The sequence below is a fragment of the Patiria miniata genome, unplaced genomic scaffold (assembly GCF_015706575.1).
Source record: "Patiria miniata isolate m_02_andy unplaced genomic scaffold, ASM1570657v1 HiC_scaffold_29, whole genome shotgun sequence".
Classification (NCBI taxonomy): Eukaryota; Metazoa; Echinodermata; class Asteroidea; order Valvatida; family Asterinidae; genus Patiria; species Patiria miniata.
Window position 1 is genome coordinate 13,176,113 of NW_024037068.1, and position 20,310 is coordinate 13,196,422.

The window sequence follows — 20,310 nt, forward strand, 5'->3', positions numbered from 1 at the left end:
TTCAGTCTTCGTCTTCTCAAATCAATAGTGTGCTTTAATCACTAGATTACGGATACAGTTGTTTATTTTTTTATGCTTTTTTTACAAAAAGTTTTCTGTGTAATTAATGATCTTCGGTGGCGTTTATCATCATCACGAAGAAATGTTCACACCACCATCAGAATAGATCAAGGGAAAATAATAAAGGTAATGGTAATAACAACAATAAAACGAAAAGACGAAAAGAAAATCAAAGGTTGAAAGCTCTCCATCTTTATTATTGTTCATCATCGGTATACCTCTTTCCCTTTCCTGCCTTTGGACTATCTGGGGACTAAACTCCCTGCAAAATGATTCTTTCTGGCAAGCTGTCATTTAAAAAAAGCAATGAAAGAAGGTCATTTCCAACGATAAGTCCATAGACACATCGTTGGAAATGTTCATTAGTAGTTCATATTTAATTCGGCGAAAAGCGCGCAAGCGTTGACACGTGCATACGCGCGCGCGGTGGGTATAATCGTCCGTTCAGTGCGCGACATCGCGTAGCTGCAATTCAAATCATGACTCGGCAACTTTTGATTTGAAATGTAGATCCTAGAATATAATTTCGTCTTGGAATATACAGCATTCACTGAGCTAAAATTTTGTCAGGTTAGTTTTTAAGCAACCTTCTTTAGATTTTGAGCACTTTTGTTGCTTCAAACGAGCATAACGCACACATTACAAATGATGGACTGTACCTTTAAATGGGTCATTCCATGTCAGACCAACGCACTTTTTACCTCATGTCTGCTGATTTTGATGCAAATTGCTGTGCTTGTAGGTCATGATGAGCAATGAATGCACACCAATTTTTAGCCCGATCCGACCTACCATGTGGTCAGGGCAGAAACCACAAAAACGGACATTTTTAGAGTAAAATACCACCCTTTTGGCAGAAATATGTCAAAACCATGTCAATTTTCATCGAATATATGCGAATTTGGTATCAAAATAATAAGAATTGCATGCTCAAAGCAACTCTTTTGTCAAAATCAAATTTTGTGAAAAGGAGGTCACGTGACCTTTAATATGTTATCTTGACCTTTGACCCAATTTATGTACTAATGTATCTTTCCGAAAATCAACGAAAATAAAATGACTTGATAGAGCATGTCTTCCTCTATTAGAATCCACTAAAAATCAATTGGGGTCTTCAAAATTTACAACTTTATGACTATTTTTGTACAGTTGGTAGATTACAAATTAGTCAGTTTATAGACTTTACATGAGAAATCCACCAACACAACTTACTATTCTGTTTCTAAAGGTACTTATATTAATCTTGGTTTGGGAATTTCTCATGTTTAGGGCTGATGAGGTCAAACCAGACTCATAATATAAATTATCAGCAGTGGCGCACCCAGGATTTTGCTTTGTGTGTGTGGGTGTGTGGGTGGGGGGGGGGGGGGGGCTCATAATTTGTTTGTTTTCAAATTTCTGTAGAAGATTCAAAACCGAAAATTACCTACCCCGGGGTGCCACTAATAATTAGTTATCCCACGAGCGCTTGGAATATGAAACAATGCAATGCTGCTCTTACCCATATGCCACCCGACGCACTACATTATTCCGTGTTCCACGAGCGCAAGTGGGCTAACGAATTTATCTTCAAGCAAACTTGACGTCGAATGCTTGAGAGTCGATTGTCATCAGCAGTTACTGTTTAGGGTACGCAACAGCTCTATGCTTTCTACCCGGACCCAGTACAGCGGACAAACATCCAGGTGAAATTTGCCTCGAAGGAAAAAAATGCCAAGTCTGTGAGACTCATGAAGCGCAGTGATGAATGAGTAAGGTAACTTTGATTGCGATATTGAGTATTATCTTCAAGCAAACTTGAATCCTAGACCCTGATTAGTCCATCTATAGCAACAGTGTGATTTGACATAATATTGCACAGCTATATTGCACCCCAGATATCGAATGTACATGTACATGTATGTATTTGTTCTTTTTTATTTGCTGCTGAACGGTCCGATACACTATGCACTTACATCCCTCACCACGTGCAATGTACACATTCGATGTAAAGTTTGCTTGAAGATAAATGCGTTATATGGCTCTTGGAACACGGAATAATGTAGTGCATCGGGTGGCATATGGGTCACAGCAGCATTTCATTGTTTCATATTCCAATATTCCAAGCGCGCTCGTGGGATAACTAATTATCAGTGGTGGGGGGGGGGGCCTCGAGGGGCTTGAACCCACCCCCTCCAAGGTTGTCAATTTGTTTGTTCGATTTTTTTTTTCAATCTCCAGAAATTTTACAACAAAAAGCTATGACCCGCCCCCCCCCCGCCACAAAAAAAGCAAAATCCTGGGTGTGCCACTGCTGATAATTTATATTATGAGTCTGGTTATACCTCATCAGCTCTAAACGTGACAAATTCCCAAACCAAGATTATTTTAAGTAGCTTTAGAAACAGAATAGTAACTTGTGTGGGTGAATTTCTCATGTAAAGTCAATAAATTGACTCATTTGTAACCCACCAAGTGTACAAAAATAGTCATAAGGTTGTAAATTTTGAAGACCCCAATTGATTTTTAGTAGATTCTAATAGAGGAAGACATGCTCTATCGAGTCATTTTCATTTCGTTGATTTTCGGAATGATACATTATTACATAAATGGGGTCAAAGGTCACAGTAACATATTAAAGGTCACGTGACCTCCTTTTCACAAAATTTAATTTTGACAAAAGAGTTGCTTTGAGCATGCAATTATTATTATTTTGATACCAAATTCGCATATATTCGATGAAAATTAACATGGTTTTGACATATTTCTACCAAAAGGGTGGTATTTTACTTTAAAAATGTCCTTTTATTGTGGTTTCTGCCCTGACCACATGGTAGGTCGGATCGGGCTAAAAATTGGTGTGCATTCAATCACAGCAATTTTTATCAAAATCGGAAGACATGAGTTAAAAAAGCAACCCCTTGTAGCAACGCTGCTTTCAAACCCAATCAGTTAAACTTTACCTGCAAGCAGTTGTTATACCTTTACCAGTGGCGTAGCACGATCACTATTATTGGGGGAGGGGGGGGGGGCGGGGGTAAAATATCTTGAAAAGGGCACTTGCACATCCATGGTGAAATGTAGACAGGTTTTTTTCCGGACTCTTGGACAGGTTTTTTTTCAGGACACACGCTACTCATGTACTCAAAGTACATGTGTAGCATTGAAAATCTACATTCTGACAATCTGCACCAAAAGAACATCTTCCATTGAATCTGTACATGTCTCCAAACGTATTGATAAGCAATTTAAGTCACTTTGATATTAAACGAATTTATTGCACGACTTCGCAAGGACGAGCTATTATTTAAACATCACGAGCACTGAACCTTTTCTCGTACTGAAACGGTTCAATTAGCTGTATCAAGTCTCAATGTGCCATTTTTGGATATTCTTTGTTATTACACAAGATGCACGCCTTGACATACATGCAGGGTGAGTTAAAAAAAACCAGAAACCCAAATGTTGGGACCATTGTTTTAGAGAATTTTTGCATGTAGCATTTTTAAAAACTAGGATATTGAAGCCCAATTCATGAGCTTTCTTTTAGTAAAATAATCATTCAAATCACCCATGTACTTTTCAAGTTACGGAATTTTCAACACAACCACCGTTTTAAGGTTCCGTCCACGGATCGTAAAAAAAAGTTCAGTGTTCTTTCAGCAAAACATAGGGATGTGTGTGAATTATTTTCGTTTTGCTGAAAGAATGCACACCTTTTTGGTGATCCGTGGACAGATCCTTAAAACGGTGGTTGTGTTTAAAATTCGGTAACTTAAAAAGTACATAAATGATTTGAATGATTCTTGTACTAAAAAAAAGCGTATGAATCGGGCTTTGATGTGCTAGATATTGAAAGTGCTACATGCAGAATTTCGATAAACAATAGTCCCGACATTTGGGTTTCGGGTTTTTTTTTTACTCACCCTGTACATGAGCAACACAACTCAAATGATGAAAGGAAACTTGAACTCACCGTGTGGAAACCATGCCACAGCGCACGCAAGGAGCAGTACAGTCGTTTTTGACGCCATCTCTCCGTATAAGTTTAGCCCCAGTTATCCTCTGTCTTATATATCCTGGATGTAACATCACTAAACTAACTATTCAACTTTTGATAGGCCGTTTGAGGAAACACCGGGATACAGTGTCATGTGATTACAGAAAACAGAGAGAAAAGTAGCATTAATAGTGAAATCAAATCCAATGTACAACCAATAGACCGACTTATGTTGTCTTTCGTTGACTGATCGGCGAAGTAAGTGAACTTAATATTTGAAATATTCGTAACGGACTTCCCGAAACCGAGAAGTCTACGTGACCTGTTTATGATAAGGTATTGGATCGTTCCAACATATTGACACGGACTTATCAACGTTTTTGGTAACACAATAGACATATATTACACATCACAAATTATTTCATTACATGAACTTTATTTGCGCTATTAATTGATTATGCTTCGCACATAAATAAATAAATAAATGTCAACCCTTTCTTAACAACAACTTATAGGCTTACTCTTCTCAATCTTGCTCTCACACTAGTGGATTATTTTTATATTGTTCTCATCCCCAAACTTGGTCTATTCAGGGGCGCCCTCTATATTGCCTATTGTTTTCGAACTAGCCAGCACGAGCATTCAGATCAATCGGCATATAGGGAAAGAAATATAAGAAGGTGAACTTAACAACACGGCAACTTTATGAAACCGGGTAAGCGATAAAGTTTACAAATAACGGGGTCATTTATGTTAATAGCTAGATCGACTTACATGGTTTGTACACTTGCACTCGTTTGTGAACTTTGGAAACCAGGATTTCCCTAATCCGAGTAGGTAACTCCACACTCTGCGCGATATGATAGAAAATTGGGTCAACATTAAATACACGTTGTTATTGGTGGCTTGAGTAACTTGGCAGCAAAACTGACAACAGACACATCAAAGACATATCCATGACACTACTAGAAATGGCAAACAAGTACTTTAATTACATGAAACTTTCCCGCTTTCGTAAATAAATGTTCCCCTTGAGAGAAAAGCTTTAGTGAAAGTGTGGGCACAGCAGCCTACACCTGGCACCCAATAGTAGGGTAGGCATATATAGATAATTTTCAAAGACACGCAATGATGACGGGTAAAGATTAAAAGTAGTATTGTAACGAAGTATAACATAGCTTCGGCAAATGGCATGGTGAAAGGACAATTTATAACCTTCAGGGGCCGATTTGTTTTTTTCGATCATTGTCATAATGTAACCGTTTTCCTTGTTCAGAATAAATGCAATTACAAAGGATTTACCGTTTCGTGATGAAACGAATTAGCTTACATTTAAGATTAGAATATGTATTACATGTATGCTTGCCAGTGGGGTAAAAGAGGAACACAATGTTTGATTTACAATGGTTTATCGTGTTTTGTTTGACCTTAACGATTTGCAAGTAGATAAAGGGTATTCTAACATTAATATTATTAAAATACAAGTCTCGAGGGCTAGGGCCCTTAGCAACTTGGATGCATGAACGTTTAATTAGATGAACTAGGTACAAACGTTTGAAAAGGGATAGACCTGTACAATTTTTACGAGGAAAGCCAGTGCTAGTCAGTGACATGTCTCGGGTATCTGGCGGCCAGACTAGTCCATCCCGGCAACGCCGACCCGCCTCCGTTTGAAGACAATTAAACGAACCGCTGTTAAAGGTGACATGCAAATATGCAATCCACACATGTCAAAACAGGAAGAATAAAATCCAATTTTTCCGCTTTGTCTTTACGCATATTATAAGCATCGTATTTTTGAGCCAACTGGTCTCGCAATGAAATATATATAGTTGAAAATCAACTTTGAGCTAACAGGTCCTACGCCAGTTTCTGGATGACCCACGGCTATTTAAGCGCAGACGCTATTTGAAAAACTTTCTGAAAATAAATCTTGACTGGCATGGGCTCCGGAAGGCCGGAAGCTCTTACCGGAAGGCATGAAGTGTTGGATCGAACATTGCACTGACCATCATAGCTGCCACTGCTGCCGTGGAAATCTTGCACTAGTGATAATATGGCAAAGTGGGGCATTTGGCATAACTTTTCTATATACTTTTTTGGTGCTTGATACTTCAGTACCAAGATGGCAAGATTTATCGTCTTAAAGATTGTATTTGCGCATTAGGCCCCCTATTTCCCAAACTTCTTGCTCTCTGACTTGCATTTTCTCAATTTGTCATTTTTGTGTGGGCAGGCTGGCATTGACACCCCAGCGGACGCCCATACTGTTAAATGTGCGACGCCCCAGGGGTACTGGAATGACAACTATTGCATGCTCCAATGACTCGATTCTTAGGGAAACACAACCTTCTTATCCCCAATTTCCTTCCCGTGGTGATCATACAAAAACAGCACATGTCTATGATAGGTTTGTGAACGGTCAAATATACCTGTTAGCAATCGTTTCAACAACATGCATTATCATTTCATAGTGAATTATGTATTCTGTTTGTTATTCTGTACAGTTTTGATCGCACTTGCTCATAGCTGTTTGTCAGTGTAACGATGTTCAGCTGGGAATGGGCGCAGCTTGCTCGACTAGTCGAAGGTGAGTCCGGTGCCGTGCAGCTTGTCCTTAATAAGGGCGTCCATGGCTTCGTTCTGTGCCACAGTGAACCAATCTTTCCAACCCCCAACGTTGCCTGTTGAGAAAAAACAACACCATTAGGACAATGGATGTAGTCAGCAACAGTTCCAGTTAAACCCAAAACACAATCGCTTCAACCTCGTCCCCAGTGCTTATACTTTATTTCCAACCTCGTTTGTAATAGTATGCCCTGGATAGGAAACTTTCTTCCTGTATCCCGAGGCGATCCCGCATTTGGCAAGTAATGGATTTATATCGTGTACTTGGTGCTGTTATTTCCAACATGCATTACGTGTCTTCACGTTCATTTGAATAATTACGTCCACACCTTCCCCCAAAAAATCCTTTTCTTTCCAATTTGCTCATTTTAATATGAAATGTGATACTGCATATTGGCTGGAAAAGATTGTAACATTTTGACTTTGAAACAAAAATGGGTTGAGGTAACTCACGCCGCGACGATTTGATTCTGTTTTACCCCAGACACCGCATACAAAAACAAACGCTAACGTAAAGCACAGGCCGGTATCAGACTAATCCAATTTGCATACCTGTTTAAAATTGTGCCCATGCAAATGATCCAATACCAGTATGAGAGAGCAGTAGTGGTGGGCGCTTACTGCTCGACACCATGGGAACGAGTTTGCGCTACGTTTTGACAGTAAATGGATTGGTCAACAGACAACAAATTTTAAACGAAGCGATTATCGCGGAGAATCAACAGTTAATATGCAGCATTTTCTCACAGTTCCCACAAAAATTTCCCTTATGAACCCCACAATGTATATTAAACTGCCCTTTCTATTTTTTAAATTCGATTTCACAAGAACGACTTTTTGATAGTAAAAGCCAGTTTGAATATACTTTAATAGCGTAAAACCGAACTCAAACTCGAATTTCCAAGCGAGTGTTGGGTTTGGTCAATTTCCCTTCGCATTCGCGTGTAGTTCGAACAGGTCTAAAACAACGGGGTCTACCCAATGTTCCCAAATACATATATGTTCCCCAAAATCCCTATAGGGTTAGGGTTAGGGTTATAGGGTTTGGGGAACATAGGTATGCACTTTCAACAAGTACCTTTTCGCATAAAGGTACCTCCTGTTTTTATGCTGTGCGGGTACAGTGTGTCCATGTTTATTATTGGGTTCTTCTTCATGTTGCTGAACGTGCAGTGCTCCGTAATCGCATCCAGTATCTCGGCTGACAGGTTCTTGCCCAGAAACAGACTGACCCTCTCGATATTACCTCGCAGATCCTGAATGAGAAATTGGATTGTATTCAATTAGTTACAACTGATAATGTAGTAACCAACCGATAACGTATGTATACAACAATTGACCAATACCGTATCATTAACCGATTATGTAACGAAAAGTTACCGATAGTGTAGTAGAATGTGCTACACTATCAGTTAATTTGTGTTACATTATCAGTCCTAACCGATAATGTAACAAAACCTTACTTCACTGTTAGTCAATTTTATTGTTTTGTCGGTTAATTGCTATTATAGTACCGGTTGGTAATACGTTATCCGTTGGTTATTACATTATCGTTTGTAACACAAATATTCACAGGTTGTCACATGTAAGTCTCAGATTATAAAATCAGTCACCAGTTACATCTAAGCTCACGTGAAGTGACGCCTCGTTGAACTGTCATTAAAGTGACGTATCATCAAATGTTTTGTCATTGTTCATACTCGTGACCTGACTAGTCATTGACTTAACTTTGATCTAACTTTGATAACAAAATAATCGTCAATGTTTAGACAAATTGACGAATCTGTCCAAAACCGGTTTTAGAATATTCTCACAGTTTATGAAATTCCTCTGTATTGTCTGCTAAATTTCAAGACACAAGATTGCACCTTTTATTAATTACTCTCATTTAACAAAGTGGCCGATGCGGTTTTTTGTTCATTTGTCGTCAGTCGGAAAGCTTCCAGGAAATTCTTTCTATTGTATCGTGTATGCTACCCCTGCCTGTAAGCGTGAGCAACTCCCACGTGGAGGGGCAACCGTTTCAACAGAAAATTCTGATAAAGTTTTATCAGACAATTATCTATTAATCATGTTAGCAAAACAGTGGAACAAAAATAAGCATCTACTCACTTTCTTCAAATCTTCGAATCTCAACAGGAGAACATTCGGTTCGTGTCTTCTCTTCCAAAAGTACAAATAGTGATCCCACCATGCCCCGTACATAACTTTAGAAAAACCAAACGAATGGAATGAGGTGATGTTTGTTTTGCGCTACCTGTCCACTAATAAAATAAAGTAAAATGTAAACGTTGAATAAGTACTGACTGGCGAGCGGGTACAAATAGTAAAATCCAGTGGTCACATGTTCAAACCCCCATCGGTTTATTTCGTTACCATTTTAGATTATTTTACTACATACATTCACTTTGTTACACCGTGTTTTTAAATAATAAATAATATAACAAATACATAGTTTAAAACGTCACCCTCAACAGGTTCTTGCAATTTTGTGTGGTATTGGAACGAACAATGAAGATGTATTGGTTTGTACATGCAAAAAGTAGGTAAGTATACAGTCTTGTCACGATGTGGCCCATCAGGTTGGCGTTTATCTCCAGTTTCAGTAGCTGAAACGACTGAGAAAATTTCTACTCCCCCTGGATGGGATGCTAGTCCATTGCAGGTTACTCCCCAGCTAATGCCGGTACCAATTAATACTCCTGGGTAGAGAGAGGCAGGTGGGGATGAAGTGACTTGCCCAAAGACACAACATATGGCCAGCAGATGGAATCGAACCCCTGATCCTGTGAACATAAGTTACAGATCCTAAAAAGGCCACACTCCTCAACTCTGTACATGTATGGGAAGGCAATAAATGAAATGCAGCAAGAGAGAAATGTGCGTTACCTTTCCCGGTCATCGCCCTTTCGTAGAGATCCGCAAAAGATTTCTCAGCTTTCTCCGGATCAAACATCTTCTCGAAGTGGAAGAAGGACACAATCACGTCCTTTGGGTCGCGGATAACGTAGACAAGCTTGGAATGTTTCTGCCACAGCTGCGGGGGCAGGAGTTGACCTGGTAGATGCGACTTAATGACCCGGGGTGACGGCATCTCAGCCACGATCTTCGGAATGGGTGGCATCTGTAGACGACATTTTAGAGACCAAAAAAACCAACAAAGTGAAAAGAGTGTTTAGCAAACACATACCAAGTGGTGCAACCCACGGCGGCCGGATAGCGTGCGGAGACGGTTTACGGCACATCCGTGCGCACATGCAGGCCGTACCTGTACCTCGAGAGTAGAGAATACAAAAACCAATAGGGCATGATCGAAAATGTAAAAAATATGCCAATTTGAACTATTCGCATCAGTGTTATCAAAACCGGCCTTCCTTAGCAGAGCTGTGATACTCGAGTTGCATGAATACATTATATGGCCTTCCACCAACCAACCAACCCAGTGAACCCACCCACCCGCCGACCAACCACTGTCCAACTAACATAAGGAGCTCAAGCCCACGGCATGTTTTATACTTACCCCGAGAAAAAAAGTATAGCCGTCTAATGCCTGTGTTGGGGTAACTCTATAACTATTGTATTAACACTGTTGAAAAACTTTGACTGATACGATTATTAAATTTGAGAGAACATTGCTTGAATTTACACAAACGATTTAGTACAAAAAAAGATGTAAGAAGTTAAAAGATTAAGTGTTTTCCATTTGCAAACTTGCCTAGAAAGCGTTGCTTGGATATAGCTTTGTTTAAATAATCCCAGGGGTGGATCCATGATCCCAGTATTGCGGACAGGCATACATATATGTCTTATAATATTTGTCGTGTGTGCTCAGATTGCGACTCCCCTCCACTTGAAACTAAGGCAAACCTAGGTTCTAAAATTCTTTAAAACAATTTCCATTTAGAGAGGGATTCGATGATATTTTGCTCTACCCTAAGGGGATTAAAATATTGTTTTAAGGGCGTGAAAATTCACTGGATCATCTGAAAGCGTTCCAGATTTTGGACAGTTTTTTTGTAAAGAAGACCCAGTAAAGTAGACCCAGGGGGAGCTCGAGGGAAGGGTCTGTCATGACGCAATGGGAACGAGGTTGAGACCCCCTTGTTCCGCCTCCATGCATCCCCACACAATTCGGGCGAGTCGCAATGCAGTGCTCCACCCAGAGTTTGCCACGCAGAATTCCCCTTTTCTCCAGTGCATTGTGGTAGATGGTCCACAAATTCGCAATTCGCAGCTCGGTACATTTGAAATTGTTATTTTTCCGCCCAGCAGTTTCGTAAGCGTATGATTCGAGTATCTGTTTCCCCATTTCTTTTCATTTTATCGATATGGTGTTTTTTTGTAAGGCGGCAGATGCCCCAATCTATGACATATTAGCTCAAGTTTTCTACTGACCTCATTCAAATGGGCCATGTTTTGTCGACCGTAAACCTGAAAAAAAATGGACTCTCCAATGCAAACTCTTGGTGGTGCAGTCATTTTGAATCGCCCGAATTAGAAACGACATTGATGTGAACCTACACTTTTCCATTGTCGTGCTCGCGCAGGAATCGTCTGATCAATGTACGGCACACGGAATATGGTATGCCTCCCGTTAACTGCTTCCAGGTTCCCGTCATGCATCACGCAGGACACAATCTCTTGCACCCAAGTTGTACCTGTTCAAAATAGTTTAATGAAATGAATATGAAAAGTGTAACACATTGCTACGTTAAATTACGTTCAAACAAACACTGAAAAAAAGGTGGATAAAACACTGTTGGGTATGTTATTTGCCCAATATTGGGAAGTATTAATTAGCCGAAGCGTGTCGGCATTTGGTATATGTGACTTGCTCTATCATTATGAGGAATAACCCCCACCTTTGACTTTTCACGTTATGTACATCATGCTAAACGCAATTCTGATAATTGGCTTTCCAATGATACAAAATTTACTTCTGTATCTTTATTTATTCCAACGATATGCCGCAGGAACTTCAACAGTGTCCTGCCAAATTTCAATAACCTCATTTCAAGAAAAACGGCTTTGAAAACAAAGACATACATTTCGCCGCCAACGACAGTGAAAAACATTATTCCGTTTTTCCACTTTTGTTGGTATTTTTTTTCTCCATTTTCCAACGAAAATGCATAGTGTGTATACCGAGACACGTTGGTTATTCAAAAATACAAAACAATCAATATAGATTTTGACACGATTTTTCTAGAATATCCGACTCCAGGCGTCCATTGCTCAAAACAGTTAATGGGGGACATTCCTCATTTTGCCTTAGTAGGTCACATATTGAATAATAATTGACAAAATACCAAGCAATTTGCAGATAGAGTAACACAGAATGCTAGGCAACAATTTGATACAAATAGTGGATATTTATGAGTGCAATTTTTATATTACTTTCATGAGATGACAGACAAAATATTCCATTCCTCGGTCGCGAAGCCGAGCGGAATGGAGCATTCTATCTGTCACCGAATGCTATTATTATTACCATTGCACGAATTGAAATAGTTTTTATTTGTTTTATACAAGCCTTAAATTAACCTTTGTCGTGTGATTGGTAGCTTATAAACTGCTACTATGAATGTACAACATCAGAGCTGTGTTATAGCGCAACAATAATGCGACTGCGCAATAGAAGTTATATTCACCTTGGAGTGGAACTTCTATTTTTTTTTTTTTGGCAGTGTGGTCGTACTGCGCGTTGGGACAATAATGCAATGACACAGGATTAGCGACCCGTCAATCATATTACGGGAATGTATTAAGGCGTTGTTTAACACACAGTTTCTCATGATGTCGTCACCGTTTTCACGAAGAGGCGAATTTAGTATTTCACTGTCTGAACAAACATTCGAGATAATCGCGTTTAAAGTTGATCCTTTATTCATCCGACAATTTGAAACTTAAAGATGCATAAAATATGCCAGATTTAGGTATCAGAGGAAAGAAGAGCTTTTAATCTTCCTAGATGTAGCAAACTTTAAGAAAATTAGGTGATTAGTTTTGCAGAATTAATCAATTAAGAGAAGTGGCTGTTCGTGAAAACGAAAAAAAAATAGACCAATTAGCAACACATTTCTCAAAACGTATTCATTAAAACATTCATATAAATCTAAAGATAAAATGGAATTTGCATCGGGGCGATGAGTATTCAATATTTGGTGTTTGCCCTTCATTAACAAACCTGCTTTGGGATATGTAACGACCCAACAGTCATCTTCTCTGACGTCATACGTCTTGAGTTCCTTAACCACCTCGTCTACTTCTGGGAATAGAGGCACTCCTTCGTAATCGCTTAGAACTCGAGGAAACTCGTCCGAAAACCGTCGGCTCAAAACTTCCCTAACTACAAGACAAAATAATATAAAAGTTGCTCCCCCAAAAACATAATAATAATAAACTTTTGCAAGCAGATATCCCTTAATTTCTCAACAAGTTCCAAAACATAACTACTCCATCTTGATGGAGCATAATCAATTATACGTTTGGGTATATTCAGTTAAAAATGTCATGGAAATCCGTTTATGCAAACAAGAAATCTATCAAGGCCATGGGTTTTGCACCCATTCCAATGAGATGGGATTTCCCGGCCACAGTGAACTTAATTACATCAGAGTTAAAAGACCCATTACAATCCGAACCACTGATATCACTTACTGTGTTAATCCCATTGAAAAGAGTGAAACCCATAGCCTTTTATACAATCTGTTAAATCTCTGGTTTTCCTAAACGGATATCTGTGGATTTTCAATGATTATACACAAGAGTATAATTATTATTGAAGGATATCTGCTTGCACAACTTTTTTGGGGACACCCTGTAATTGTTTGGGGAAAGACACACAGTATATTGTATTCTCACTATTGACACACCTTATCATCTGCCCGTTTTATTGGTTTAAGGTTATGCGACATTATTGTGTTCATTAGAAACACATCGGGTTCCTACGGAGCTCTGGAAGTGCCATCCGACTTGTTCAGATACTGACTTATTTTATCTCCAGATGACGACCAAATACTGGCAAGATGACGACATCCTGATATAATTTGTTAGGGATGACGACATCCTCAAAGTAGGATGATGACATCTCGTCATAATCTAATATGGCATGACGACATCCTGAAAATCGGATGACGACATCTTACGACAATCTCTTCTGGCATGATGATATCCTGAGATAGTTTTTTAGGGGATGACGTCATCCTGAAAATAGGATAAGGACATCCTGAGATATTACGGGGTGCATTGAATCCATCATGGGAACGCACAGACATCATGACCTCTCATCATCAAATAAATACCATGTATATACAGCGATGGGGTGAATTGGATACAAGCCACACGTCCACCTGTGCGTTTTGAAGATGGCTTCAATACACCCTGTGATAAATTATGTCACGATGTCGTCACCCAGCTTCCAGGATGGCGTTATCCCATAACAAACTATCTAAGGATGTTATCATCCTACTTTCAGAATCTCGTCATCCCATAATAAATTATTTCAGGATGAAGTCATCTTACTTTCAGGATGTCGTCATGCCATAATAAATTGTATCAGGATGTCGTCATCCTATTTTTAGGATGTCGTCATCCCCTAATAAACTATCTCAGGATGTCGTCTTCCTCAATTTAGGATGTCGTCATCCCCTAATAATTTATCTCAGGATGTCGTCATCCAACTTTTAGGATGTTGTCATGCTATAATAAATTATATCAGGATATCATCATCCTATTTCCAGGATGTCGTCGTCCATAATAAATTATCTCGAGATGTCGTCATCCTACTTTCAGGATGTCGCGATCCCCTAATAAATCATCTCAGGATGTCGTCATCTTGCCTGTATTACGTCGTCATCCTGAGATAAAGTAAGTCAGTATATGAACAAGTCGAATGGCACTTCCAGAGTTCCGTAGGTTCCTTCGCCAAGTTGCTACGGACGCAACATTGAAACAAACAAAAAGCCGTCAACGGTCGACGTAACAATACAAGAAAACATGTTGATTCTTGAATGCCCAAATTGACACTGACACACGGCAACAGGTGATTTCACTTTAAGAGACAAAAAAAAGAGAAAAACATCAACAAGTGTTGTCCATCCCAGGCCTGTGGTGTATACTTACATTCCTCGAGAGTTACATATTTTTCCATGACGATCCAGGGGGCCAAAATCAATCCTACGCGGATGCATATAAAACAATACAGTACGTTTTATGCTTAGGTTGGTCGGCAATATACAAATATAACATGGTTTGAGGGTGGACAGTCAATATTCGCTCCCCGAGGTACTTGAAGTTGACAAACTAGTTTGTCAATACCGAGGGGAGTTAATATCTGCTGTCTACCCGAAATAAACCATGTTATATTTGCTTTACTATACCCATACATATTCAGCGCCGGTTTTTTTTCGTTGCAGTATGCACCTCAAATTGTTTTTTTTTTTTTGAAAAACATGTCCAGTTCACCAAAAGAATCGTATTGATCAACTTCACTAGTTCTGTTCGTTTACAGTACAGTGCAGCTGTAAATAGAGTAGTTTGTTGTACGACATTCTTTTGTACAACATTCTTTTGTACAGGATGCATCTTTATTGTCCATCAATATATTCTTGTTCGGCATCATTGAGCTCGGGAAAATAACGCGCCGTGCAACCATCTCTTTGTGTGTAGCTCGTTTGGGCGATGTTCGCGCGTGCGTACTACATCCGTGCGACAGTTCCACGATTGCTTTGTAAAGCGCATGCGTAGAGGACTGTGGTAAACAGCAAAAATATCATCTGGCTCGTGATGGTGAATTGACCAGTGAGATTTCGGCTCTCGATTATGAATATATATGAGGTATAGTAATTTCAATTTAAAACATCATTGTACATTCAGCATCATCACCATATAAAGTGGAACAAACCAGTCTCGAGAGTGTTATATTTATGTGCATCAAACTTACGGACATACTAGTTCTGGTCAGCCGTGCGCGTTGAATTGATTTCAAGAGCTAATCTTTGTACCTGCAGGCATTTGCAACTGTTCAACTGAATTTGGTCATTGTATATAATTATTTTTAGAAAGGTTATCGTCATTGAACTTTGGAGTAAAATATATTAGAGCAAGGGTCATTTATTTTTAAGCCAGGGGTCTTTTTTTGGGGGGGAAATGACCATTGCAAGTGTTTAGTGGGTATTTTTTGAAAGGTTACAGCTTGAGGAATTTGAATTGGCTAGTCTTATGGTTACCTGGCGGTGGACCTGGATGCCAGGGGCAGATAAGTGACGTCACATAAGCAGTGTTTACCCTTACAAAAATGTCCCATGACGAAGCCATGGGATCCCCATGGGACCCCATGGGGAACCTATGGGAATCAAATGGATACACATGGTGGTTTCTTAAAACACCATGGAGATCTCTTAAAACACCATGGTGTCCCATGGAAACACCATGGTGTCCCATGGGAACACCATGGACAGCTAAAGAAACGCCATGGTGTCCCTTGGGAACACCATGAGCAGCTACTGTAACCCCATGGCACCACCATGTGGTCTCATGGTGGTCTCTTTGAATACATGGTGGTCTCTTAAAACACCATGGCGATCTCTTAAAACACCATGGTGTCGCATGGGAACACCATGGACAGCTACAGAAACGCCACGGTGCCCCATGGGAACACCATGAGCAGCTACTGTAAACCCATGGCACCACCACGTGGTCTCATGGAGGTCATTCTAAATACAATGGTGGTCTTTTAAAACACCATGGTGGCCCATCTAACGCCATGTCTAGTCAAAGTAATCACGCCATGATGTACCATGGGAACACCATGGACAGCTGTTGTAACACCATGGCACCACCATGAGGTTTCAAAACCACCATTAAAGCAGGTCCACCATGAAATGTTGGGGTGACCACCATGGGGGCCATGGTGACCAATGGCATCGCCAAGGAAATGCTTTTCTACTCAACGGATTTGCGCCCATGGGGAAATACCATGGGGATTAACACCATGGGATCGATGAACACCATGGGAATGATGAACACCATATGGTGATGAACACCATGGGGATGAACACCATATGGAGATGAATACCATGGGGATGAACACCATGGGGATGAACACCATGGGGATGAACACCATGGAGATGAACACCATGGGAACACCATGGGGATGAACATCATGGGAACACAATGGGGATGAACACCATTGGAACACCATGGGGTGCACCATGAGACCTTTTTTGAAGAACTGTGTCAATTTTGAGTGTTCTAAATGCATTTTATTTTAAATTTTGCTATTGATAATGTAAGTCAAATGAAGAATGCAGTCTATTTTTATGTGGAGATTTGGCCGATAAAAATACTGTGGCTAATTTTCATTCATTTATTATTATTGAAAACAATTTATTATCAAAAATAATTAGGATGCTGTGATTTTATGGTACAACCTTACAGTGTAATTAAGAGTTGTATCGGTCTACAATGAACAGTTTTATGCAAGTATTTATTTTCCGATGAATTTGTGGACCTTTTCGGTGTTTTTTAATTGCATATTTCATAAATAAAAAATCACACAAAAATCCAGGCGGCCTCCAAAAAGGAAGCGTGCGGGGATGAGAAACGTGTTTGTTTTTTACTTCACCTAATTTGTCACAATACCCATCTGTATATTTGCATTTGCAAACTTTAAAAAATACGATAGTTATGATTACCAACCAATATACAATGTACTTATCACTAAAACTCAAATATTAAGAACTCACCCACATAAAACATCTATGTACATGTACAAACATTGCCCCAATATGTGCTGAACAGTACATGTACATGTACATAAAGCCCATGCATACTTACATGTATATTGCAGGGTACACTGTATCGATCCCACAACCATATGTGTAACCTTACCGCCCTGTGCAGTGCGTGACCCGTATAATTATGATCCATGCGTGATTCTATGTACAGTGTGCATTATCCATGCAGGGGTCAAGTTCTGCACTTGCAAGGTCACCCACACCACGGATCCTACACACAAGGATTAACGACTCGGCCAAACTCCTGGTTATACTTGTGATATTACGGCCCGTACTGGTGGCAAATACCATGAATACTTTTCAACAAAGACCACTGCGCGCGGAGGCTTTCGTGTTTTTTTTTTTTTGGGGGGGGGGGTATTGCAAATGTTGGCACTCACAGCTTTCGAAGCTTTCAAATTTGCAAGGCTTTGCGCCCGATCTGGCCTCGAAATCTGTCAAGCCAGCGAATTATATTTTTTAATATTCATGAGTCTACGTTTTGGTCTTTATTATTGAATTCTGATAAGTGATAACCCTAACTAACCATGGTAATGCCATGCCGAGCACAATATGTTCAGCTTTAAGATGAAAAAGAAACGTCGCTTTTGTTTCATCGGTTCGGCATCTTATTTCTCTAAAAGCCTAATTAAAAACAAATTTTGGGTAAACGGTGTTCTCCTCGAAATTTGACGTTGATTTCCCGGGTAAATACTTCATCTACGACGACAAAAACTGCACAATATACCATCTGTTATATCCTGAAGTATTTATTTTAAAACAATTTTGGAACAATTAAATCTTAAATAAGGAGTAGTTTTCCTTACAGTTTTATGAATATTTTCGTTTAAGATGTCTTGAAAAAAACCAACACAATAGGACACCTGAAAAGTTTGCGATTACGCGCCAACGGGTATTAATGCCTGTTTCCACGCGTCTAACCAATTAAGGCAAGTCCGCTCAGTGCATTTTGTACTAGAGCTCGAACAGTCGTTTATCCTGGTGTCTAGGATCCGTGCCCACACTAAGTGTGTGGAAGGTATGCATGGGGCAGGACATGGCAGAATTCAAAACAGTGAATACTTGTATGAAATAAGTGCCTCACTTCTGCCTGTAAGCAAAGATCAATTGCCAGTATAATATACTGTGTTGCTGTGAGCTTGAACATACAGAAGATAGACATGTTACGTTTTCTGGATGATAACTGGACCGAGTGGATCGAGTCATGTTGAATGGATCTTGCAGTACGTCTGTCTAAAAACAGTACTGTTAATGTACCGGTAAGTCTGGATTTTGATGTCTCTACCCTCTAGCATGTCTAGCTAGTGCCAATGCAGCAATTTGTGTCAAAGACATTTACGTGCATCAGTTAGGAATTCCCAACACAACTTCATAGAATGCAAGTGGGGTACGTCACAAAACTCTACAATTTGTCATTGGCATTATATAATATTCAGGCCAGTTTGCATTACTACTATACGTACATGCATCCACGCATATTTAACATGAAAGCTTTTTTGAAAAATCCCATGCTCTTTACGAACCGTGTCACATGACTTTATGGCAATGCTGCATTTGTTCAGCGCATCTTCATAGATCTGTCTCATCAAAAGTATAAACTGTTCGTGCTCTTAATGTCAAATTGGAAAACTGTCTTCAAGTGATTTGACTGGGAATTTAAAAGGAGTAAGAAGATGTTGTTCATAAAATGACACCAAACATTAACCCTAAAGGGGCCGACGGTGGAATTCGCCCCCCCCCCCCCCAGTTTTTCCGCGATAGCTTTGAAAAAAAATCGCGACCCGAGCTGTAACAACTTTTGAGCTTGGAGCCTTGCGCATCTTTTGATGCCCAAAACAAGAAAATCTTGAGAAATTTTCTAGCGCTACGCGCCGTGAATACTGTATTTTCATATATACGTCGTGCACACGGAGCAAAATTACTACTCATACATATGAATAATTAATTAGCCATAATTGCACAACCCTTTGACGTATAGTCATAAAATTTCTTGGGTATGTTTATGAACAGTTGCTCTATGCATTTACTGAGTTTCAAAAATGTTCGTCACTCGATGGCCGAGATCTTAGGGGGGGGGGGGGCGGAATCCGCCGCCCCCCGGCTGAGAGATGGTCAAAATAACCCGGCCCTCTTAGGGTTAAGATTTAAACATAGTAAAAGTTAAATGCAACTCAGTACTTTATATGTCAAGTATGGAACTTGGACGAATTTTGGTAACACAATCTGCTCATGACCATGGAAAAATACTCTCCAGGTTTAACTTCTGCATTGATAACTTAATAATCAATTCTTAGGATGTTACCGCAAACTTCCATACGTAAGTGATTGGTTGTCTCATGCACTCTTTGGTATTTTAACAAACGTTATTATTCTTTTTTTTTAATATGAAACGTATATTACAGAAATGTACAAAAAATATTTGTGTTTGACTGCAACTAAAACACAACTTAAAAGGGAAACTGCATCTGCTCATTTATTTTCTTCGTTGAACACCATGTTGATTCAAACAAACTAACAAGTTTGTTTCTTTTCTTTTCCAGCTTTCCTGACTTAATTTCCACCATTGATGTTGGTTCATGTGCAGAAGAAACCATGGATATTTTACCCCAAGGATCCCGTTCAATCGGATACAATGGAATCCCATCAAGCGATTACTACAAGAACATTAATACATTACCACAGTGCAGGAACAGGTACTGCAGGATCAGGTACCACAGGAACTAACAAAGGAACATTACCCCCGGCAACATTGCCACAAAAACATTATATTATGGTCACTTTACCACAGGAACATTTACCACAGGAACATTTACCACAGGAACATTTACCACCGGAACTTTTACC

The 20,310-nt window shown here is 39.6% G+C and overlaps 1 protein-coding gene across 2 annotated transcripts in view; it reads right to left on the reverse strand.

The window, feature by feature from the left end:
* Positions 1–4,572: 4,572 nt before the first annotated feature.
* LOC119735985 (sulfotransferase family cytosolic 1B member 1-like) overlaps positions 4,573–20,310 on the reverse strand; it is a 28,617-nt gene continuing 12,879 nt past the window's right edge. The window contains exons 1-8 of one of the 2 annotated variants that reach the window (XM_038209967.1): positions 17,507–17,716; positions 14,792–14,845; positions 12,855–13,016; positions 11,189–11,325; positions 9,557–9,791; positions 8,780–8,874; positions 7,746–7,923; positions 4,573–6,723 (exon numbers count right to left, since the gene is read on the reverse strand). In XM_038209967.1, the coding sequence (XP_038065895.1) occupies positions 6,620–6,723; positions 7,746–7,923; positions 8,780–8,874; positions 9,557–9,791; positions 11,189–11,325; positions 12,855–13,016; positions 14,792–14,819 (939 nt within the window). In that variant the 5' untranslated portion in view covers positions 14,820–14,845; positions 17,507–17,716 and the 3' untranslated portion in view covers positions 4,573–6,619. Of the gene's footprint in view, positions 6,724–7,745; positions 7,924–8,779; positions 8,875–9,556; positions 9,792–11,188; positions 11,326–12,854; positions 13,017–14,791; positions 14,846–17,506; positions 17,717–20,310 lie in introns of those variants that run through there. The other variant, XM_038209966.1, reaches the window with a different exon arrangement.